This window comes from Ailuropoda melanoleuca, chromosome 2 (assembly GCF_002007445.2).
Source record: "Ailuropoda melanoleuca isolate Jingjing chromosome 2, ASM200744v2, whole genome shotgun sequence".
NCBI classification, from domain to species: Eukaryota; Metazoa; Chordata; class Mammalia; order Carnivora; family Ursidae; genus Ailuropoda; species Ailuropoda melanoleuca.
In genome coordinates this window covers 123722557-123731279 of record NC_048219.1, presented here as the reverse complement: position 1 = coordinate 123731279, position 8723 = coordinate 123722557, and the positions used below count along the sequence as shown (strand labels likewise).

Here is an 8723-nt window from a genome sequence, read left to right as displayed (position 1 = left end):
GGGGGGGGGGGGGGGGGGGGGCGGGCTAAGCAGACTCCCTGCTGACCAGGGAGCCCCACACGGGACTTGATCCCAGGACCTGAGATCATGACTGGGTCAAAGGCAGATGCTTAATCAGCTGAGCCACCTAGGATCTCTTCCATTAAACACTGTATTAAGATAAATGATAAATTACAGTGACTTAAGTTTATTTCTCCTTTAATGATAACAGTTATCTGGTGTAGGATAAGGGCACATTGCCATTCCCTAAGGCAGGAGTACTCAAAACTTAATGTGCATCTAAATCACCTAGAGGACTTTTTTTTTTTTTTTTTTTTTAAGTAATCTCTGTGCCCAGTGTGGGGCTCAGTCTCACAACCTCAAGATTAAGAGTCACATGCTTTGTCAACTGAGCCAGCCAGGCATCCTGCCTAGACAGCTTTTAAATAAACTCTTACTCTCCTGCCCAAGGTCACTAAACCATCTTAAATGCCGTAGCCAATAGCATTCCTTCTGTCCTCATTCCATAAAACCTTAACATTTCTTACTTTTACGGGTTCCTTTATTGTAGTGGTTTCCTGTAGGATCATTCAAAGAATTCTTAAAACCACAGATTTCTTGAGCCCTAGAATTTGCTTCAGTAGGTCTAGGGTGAGTTCTGAGAATTTATATTTCTAGAAGTTTCTAGGTGATAGTGATACAATTCGAGAATTGCCTTAGGCTGTTAGCTTTCCATGCATAATCAGGAGTTTGTTGTCTACATTATCACACTTGGGCTTGGAAGAAGTTGAAAAGATAGTTTATTTTTAAAGCCTGTGGTGTAGAAGTTGTACTCTACTTCATATTTAGCTGCTGAAAATTTAGTCACATGGCTGCAACTAGATACGAAGGAGGCTGGAAAACCTACATTTTAACTGAGCAGCCTTGTGCCTGGGAAGAAGGGAAGAGCATATTTTTAGGTTTTTTAATATTCTGCAACCATTGAACTTTAAGGGCTCTTTTTTTTTTTTTTTAAAGATTTTATTTATTTATTCAACAGAGAGATAGAGACAGCCAGTAAGAGAGAGAACACAAGCAGGGAGAGTGGGAGAGGAAGAAGCAGGCTCATAGCAGAAGAGCCTGATGTGGGGCTCGATCCCATAACGCCGGGATCACGCCCTGAGCTGAAGGCAGACGCTTAACCGCTGTGCCACTCAGGCGCCCCGAACTTTAAGGGCTCTTATGAAGGTTTTGCAGTGGTTTAAAAAAAGGAGAACTATATGATAAAATAGTTATACAATAAAAATAAGGTAATCTGGGTCACAGAAAATAGAATATATTATGTCAATGCTGGAACTGGAAGGGAAATCCTGAGGTAAAGTCCACATGGGTCTTTTAGTCAATCCTAAAATATGGCTATGGTTTCTGATTACTGTTACTATAACTGGTATCAGCATGTTACTTTGTTTTTGCATTCAAGAATGTTTGAAGAGAGGGGTGCCTGGGTGGCTGAGTTGTTAAGCATCTGCCTTCGGCTCAGGGGGTGATCCCGACGGTCTGGGATCGAGCCCCACATCAGGCTCCTCCGCTGCATGCCTGCTTCTTCCTCTCCCACTCCCCCTGCTTGTGTTCCCTCTCTCGCTGGCTGTCTCTCTGTCAAATAAATAAAATCTTTAAAAAAAAAATGAAGAGAACTGGAGATGATAGGTGTATGGTTTTGTTCAGGGCATTGATACCTAGTAGAAATTTATATGCCTCATATATGATTTTAAGTGTTTTAATTTTAGTGATCTTTAATTTACCCAGCATATCCAAAATATTATTTTAATATGGAATTGGTATTTTTTTTAAAGAAATTGGTAATCTTCAAAATCGTTGTGTGTTGTATACTGATGACACATCTCTGTTCAGATGAGCCACATTTCATGTACTTAGAAGCTACATTTGACCATGTTGAACAGTGCAGGCATAGAAATTCCAGGAGCAGAATTTTGGGCCATAGTTCTTTAGAGACGGTTGTATATAGAAATAAACACCCTAAGGATTTGGGGAAGCAGGAAATGTGAAAATTGTTGAGTACAAAAGTCCCAATATGTTGTCCTGAAAATCAGCAAATACTGAAAAAGGACAAAGAACAGAAATTGGAATAAGCATATAAAGATTTAGATTTAGGGCATAAAATTAACATGGAAGAAAGGAAATAAGTTTTTTGTTTTTCTGGGTTTTTTTTTAAGATTTTATTAGAGAGCAAGAGTGGGCGGGTAGGGGCAAAGGGAGAAGCGTCCTCTCCGATGAGCAGGGAGTTTGAAATACGACCTGAGCCAAAGGCAGATGCTTAACTGAGCCACACAGGCACCCCAGGAAATAGGTTTTTAAATCAGATGTGAGGTTGAGTCTTGGTTCTTCAAACTACTATATGTATCACTTAGTAAAATAATCCTCTTAGAGGCCCACATTTATTAATTTAAAAAAAAAAAAAAAGCCACAGTCAGAACACATTGGACACTGTCTAAAAACAAAAAGTGTATTTTACAGGAAACATGTAAACACATTTCTTTAGCCTTATTATTAGAGATAACACCTAATGTTTCTAGTTAACTTGTGTATATATATACATATATATATATATATGTATATATATATATATATATATATATATTTTAAACTAAAATAATGTTCCATCTTAAGGAACAATAAACTGAAGCCTGGAAAATAATGTAGTTTTTCAAAGATCCTTTTCTCTGAAGTGCAGAAGAAGATTTTGCCTAAAAGATTTTATTTTCATCAAAGAGCAAGTATTCTTTGTACCTTAGACATATTTGAGATACATTAGTAGTACAAGAGTTTCAAATATTGCTGTTTTTAAATGTGTTTTCATGTTACACTGATGTTTCCAGTGTCCTTAAAGATGACTTTTCAGTATAATGGGTTTTTGTTATTGTTGGGTTTTCCCTCCCCAGATATTTTTAGATGAACTGCATGAACATGGACAACTGCATTCTATGTCATCTTGGATGGAATTGTATCCAACAATTAGTTCCGACATTAGATTTACTAATATGCTTGGTCAACCGGGTGAGATTCTTTTCTTCCCAATTTATAGTTACAATAGTAGTTGGGATGGGCCAAAGAGGCAGGTGGTTGTGTTGGGGAATGGAGGGGTGCTTTATTTTGTTTTATAAACAAAAAAGTAATTGCAGCTCTTTGGTTAGAGCTAGCTTTTGACTTCTTTAGTTTTTTCATTAGGATCAACTGCACTTGACCTTTTCAAGTTTTATGTTGAGGATCTTAAAGCACGTTATCATGATGAGAAGAAAATAATAAAAGACATTCTAAAGGTAAATGCTGTACTTACTGTTTATTGTTAATCTGTAGTATGTTTTAATTTTAAAAGTTGATACTATGTTTCTTTATGTATTAGTGTTAACAGGAGTTCTCTTTCTTAGGATAAAGGATTTGTAGTTGAAGTAAATACCACCTTCGAAGACTTTGTGGCCATAATCAGTTCAACTAAAAGGTCAACCACATTAGATGCCGGAAATATTAAGTTGGCTTTCAACAGTGTAAGTTATCATCTTTACTATGAAAAACAACTAGGTTTAGGTTTTACTAAACAACTACTTTAGTACAGTTTTTAATATATTCAGCTAAAAGTACTTAAGCTGTAGGCTACTGCAATAAGGGCATATGACTAGGGTTTTACTGAGTAATAAAGTAAAAGAAAATAATGTATTTAGATAATGGGCTATTGATGAAGTTTCCTTTGGTAGAATTAACTGGTGTTATAAATTGGCCCATAACTTATAAATGATGGGAGAATGCTTAAATTAAGAATTACTTCAATTGTACTATTCTGATTAAATATGATTTTCTAAAAGTTACTAGAAAAGGCAGAAGCCCGTGAACGCGAACGAGAAAAAGAGGAGGCTCGGAAAATGAAACGAAAAGAGTCTGCATTTAAGAGTATGTTGAAACAAGCTACTCCTCCAATAGAATTGGATGCTGTCTGGGAAGATGTATGTATAATTGTAAATTCTTTCTGTTTCCTTTACAATTGAAGATAAAAATATCTTTAATTACCTCCCATTTTATAGCCACAAAACTGAAGTTATTTGTACAGTATAAATTAAATATACTGAGATTATTTAAAAGTATAAAGTCAGCTCTGATCCTGCATTTAGGAATAATTATTAAAAATGTTTTGGACTTCAGCGGAAAAGAAATATAATAGACTTAGAGGGGATGGGGCTGTCATAGTTACCACTTGCTGTTGTGATTCTTTTTGTCATATTGGTACACTTTTCTTGGTATTCACGTATTCTTAATTTTTCAGATTCGGGAGAGATTTGTAAAAGAGCCAGCATTTGAGGACATAACTCTAGAGTCTGAAAGAAAACGAATATTTAAAGATTTTATGCATGTGCTTGAGGTAATTTTAGTATTCTCATAATTAACTCCACTACCTCAAAATAAAGAAAAATACAAACAAAAGTTGAATTTAGTTTGATCAAAGTATGTTTCTTAAATTATACTGCTTCTATACAAATGTCATTATCTGAGATGGTTAAGGAAATGATTTTTCTGTAGAAACTGCCTTTAAGTAAAAGAAACTAAGCTTGGATCTGAATATGAAGATGTCTTTGTAGAGGCAGTTTGTATTTATTTCATGTTTTTACAGTGTTTTAGAAATTGAGTTCAGCAGCCTTCTGTAATGAGTGGTAAACCTAAAGAAAACGTAAACAGCTTTTTAAGCACACATTTCAAATATTACACTGTCAGATGTGTTAAATGCTCAGGGAGGTCTGGAAAATAGTGGAATAAGTAGTAAGTTTTTGTTAAAATAACTGATAAAATTGCAAGTTACTCCATTAGCTGAATATAAGGGTATTTTGATGAAGACTTTAGGTAGGTACTTGTATATAATAAATATGCTACATAGACTAGTAATTACTGAATAAAAACATTTGGTGCCTTTGTGGAGCCAGGCATTGTTCTCACAGTTTTACAGACACTGCATATATGAACTTAATCCTCACAACAACCCTGTGAAGTTACAGATGAGCAAATTGAGGTAAAGAGAAGTAATTTGCAGGGAAGGATTCCAGCACAGGCTGTTTGACTCCAGGGTCAATGCTTTTAACAAGTAACGCTACCCTGCCAGTTCTGGGCATAGTGATACTTTACAACATGCTGAAAACTGGCATATATTTAACATTAGAGTGTTGGCGTGGTATGGTCATTAGGCATTGCAGGTCACTTAATTGTTCACTGTTTCCTTGGATTTCTTGTTCTTAATGAATTTCAGTGTTGACAACAGTTTGTTCTGTTAACATGTATCCACGTGCACTTTATCTCTTAGCTGCATCTAGATCTAGTCCTGTTGGCCTCTAGGTCTTTTCAAAGTGTGTTTGAGAGCAGCAGCATCTACATTACTTGGGAGCTAGTCAATAATTCAGAATCTCAGGCCCCATTGGCAGAAATCCTGCATCAGAAGCATCATTTCAGGAGGATTCTCAAGCACTAGAATAGAATGTACATTTAATTGTGAGAAGTTCTGCTCTAGCTGGTGTCTTAACATTGTCCCCCAATTCATAATCATCGAGATTCTCTGGTGACCTGTGCTGGGAGTAAAGTGGTGAGGCCTTAAATGGAGCTGAAGATTGTAGCATAGGGAATTACATGTGAGTAAGTTTTGGGACCTTAGCAATCTGAGTCTTTGAGTTAGAAAAGGAGAAAGAATTTAGAATTCAGTGACATAGAGTAAAAGGAGCTTCCCTTCTGAGTCAGATGTTTTATTTCCATTTACTTGTAAACTGAAGCAGAATTATTTTCAAAGTCATAGTTAAGTTTGGGGGCAGGGAACTTTTACTGCAGCATTAATAAATGAATTAAAATCCACAGAGACAACATTTCCTTCTCTGATTTCATCTGGTGAGTTAGATTGTCTTTGGAGGTCTTAACCTTTGACTAGAAAAGGAATGCTCCTTAGGTGGAGGAAAAAAAGGATTAGATTTTGCTTTATTCTGAGACCAGCCTCGTTTATCTTAGTTCAAAGATGGCTCTGAGGTAGTTCTTTTTCGTGGTGCCAAGCGTAGTTCACTGACCAAAGCCAGATTCATCAGAAAAACCATGTCTGAATGTAATTTTATTTCATTGGTTTTGAAAGCAGTGTGGCCGTTCTACAGATTATAGTTTTCTGAAGTATATCAATTGTCCCTACTAAAGCATACCATTCTCGTTCCTGTACGAAGTGCTTTCTTTCTTAATACTTTGTTGTTTTTAGATGTCAAAATGAGTGGGTATGGAATGGTTAGGAAGTAACAAAACATTTTAACTGATAATTTTTTGCAGTTTCAAGGAAGTACATTCTAAATGTGCAAAACGAGAGTAAGATAACTCTAATAACTTTTGTATAGCATTTAAAAATTGTTTATGATCTACCTCTAAAGTAAATGTAAACTTTTGAAATTCTTTTTCTTTTGTGCCTGTAGCATGAATGTCAACATCATCATTCAAAGAACAAGAAACATTCTAAAAAATCTAAAAAACATCACAGGAAACGTTCCCGTTCTAGATCGGTAAGGAGGTTTATTATGGCACTGTAAGTGTATTTAAATATTTATTAACATCATTATGAATGAAATTATATGTATTGTATAGGGTTCAGATTCAGATGATGATGACAGCCATTCAAAGAAAAAAAGACAGCGATCAGAGTCTCGGTCTGCCTCAGAACATTCTTCTAGTGCTGAGTCTGGTAAGCATTTCTTTTAACTTGAATAGAATCTTTGGCACCTGGGGGGCGTTGTTGCGTAAGCGTCCAACTCTTGGTCCTGATCTCCCCTGAGATGAAACCCCTGCTCAGCACGGAGTCTGCTTAAGACTCTCCCTCTGCACCTGCCCCCCGCACACTTGCTGTCTTTCCAAAATAAAACTTTAAAGAAAAAAAAATCAGTGGCACTTGGATGTCCTCAAATTCAGACTTTTTCTTTTCATGCTGCTTAGAGAGAAGTTATAAGAAGTCAAAAAAACATAAGAAGAAAAGCAAGAAGAGGAGACATAAATCTGTAAGCAAACTTTTAATTTGTTATACTGCACCTAGGTTTTAGCCCTTAACTTGTTCAGTGGAGATAGAACCCTTTTATGTCTAGTCCTGTGCAGTCTAGCACAGTTCAGGTGGACACCTAAACTCGGGAATTACATAGTTTGTCTTCACCGTAATCTTCCATTAAAATCAACTACACATCAGTGTTAAGATTCCTACTCTGGCTTTTTTAAAGTAATCTTTGTGTTGCAGCTCTGATGAGAATCACAAGTTTAAATGTTCACCTGCTTCTCTACTCTTAGTTCTTAATTTTACATATGCATCAAGATACCCTAAGGAGTTTTTCAAAACATAAGTGGGAATGGGTATTTACTACCTGTTGAATGAAATTTTTTTCTTCATGCTGCTCACTTGAATTTATACATATCTTATAATAAAGGACCACTTATTTAGGCGGTGACATGGCACTTTAAATCCTGCTTTTCAGGGCACTGAGATGGCTCAGTTGGTTGAGCATCCATCTCATACTTGATTTCTGCTCAGGTCATGATGTCAGGGTCATGAGGTTGGGCTCTGCACTCAGCGTGGAGTCGGCTGAAGATTCTCTTCCTCCCTCTCCCTTTGCCCCTCCCCCTGCTCACATGCGCTCTAAATAAAATCTTTTAAGAAGTAATAATCCTGCTTTTTAGTTGCAGTTTTGAGGAAGAATTTATTATATAATGCTCAACCTATTAGATGATTAAGCTAATCACAGCATTCTGTATACATATCTGAACAAACCAACATATTTTATTGGGTTGGCAGAAAATGGTAATGTTTGTCTACATTTACATAACATATATCTGTGTGCTTTCTCCCCTAATTTAGTGAAGCTCTTTTGTGATGTTACTATATCAGAATGTCTTCCTTCCCAAAGAAAAGACCAACTCCTTCCAGTGAATCTTGGAAATGTTACAGAATCCTTGAGGTTAATAATTCGGATTTCACCACACTAGGAACACATGCCCTATAATAATACATGGATGTTCTTAAATATTACCTATATAGAGATAGTAAAAACATGATGGTATCTTCATCAAAATGTTATTTTTTTATTTACACAGGACTCTCCAGAGTCAGATGCTGAGCGAGAGAAGGATAAAAAAGAAAAAGACCGAGAAAGTGAAAAAGACAGAACTAGACAAAGATCAGAATCAAAACACAAATCACCTAAGAAAAAGACTGGAAAGGATTCTGTAAGTATTCAGAATTATTTCACACCTGTGTTTTCAAAATACAAAAATGAATATTGTGGTTTGTATGACAATGAATAGACTTTTTGCAGGTTGGCTACCATTTGAAGAAAACAATGAAAAGTCAGTTAACTACCTCTCACACAAAATAGTTTTCTAACATATCTGCTGCAAGTATTCTGAGTTGTATATTCCTCAAAAAAGACGTCTTCCATGACTATTGTTTTAACCCACTGAGAAAGGATATGGTCTTCTACTTTGTAAATTGTAAGAAGTACCACTGGAGATTTTCTACCTAATTTTTTAAGGAATATAAGACTCAGATCCAGGGTTCTCCAGATGTGCACAGTCATCAGTACTACCAAATACAGTTTCAAAAGGTAGCATTCCGGTAACTTTTAGGAGTGTAATCTTTGTGAGGGAAGAAGTGAGGGCAAAGGGGGTAGCAGGGGGACTGCAAGCCAAAGTTAACATTTTAATATAAAATT

General features: G+C 36.1%; 1 protein-coding gene across 9 annotated transcripts in view; it reads left to right on the top strand.

The window, feature by feature from the left end:
• PRPF40A (pre-mRNA processing factor 40 homolog A) overlaps positions 1–8723 on the top strand; it is a 59475-nt gene that overhangs the window by 45076 nt on the left and 5676 nt on the right. For 5 of the 9 annotated variants that reach the window (XM_034654583.1, XM_034654578.1, XM_034654576.1 and 2 more), the window contains 9 exons: positions 2919–3033; positions 3193–3296; positions 3405–3521; positions 3837–3974; positions 4292–4387; positions 6450–6536; positions 6619–6715; positions 6964–7025; positions 8107–8238. In XM_034654583.1, the coding sequence (XP_034510474.1) occupies positions 2919–3033; positions 3193–3296; positions 3405–3521; positions 3837–3974; positions 4292–4387; positions 6450–6536; positions 6619–6715; positions 6964–7025; positions 8107–8238 (948 nt within the window). The remainder of the gene's footprint in view (positions 1–2918; positions 3034–3192; positions 3297–3404; positions 3522–3836; positions 3975–4291; positions 4388–6449; positions 6537–6618; positions 6716–6963; positions 7026–8106; positions 8239–8723) is intronic. The other 4 variants (XM_034654580.1, XM_034654577.1, XM_034654584.1 and 1 more) reach the window with 1 other exon arrangement.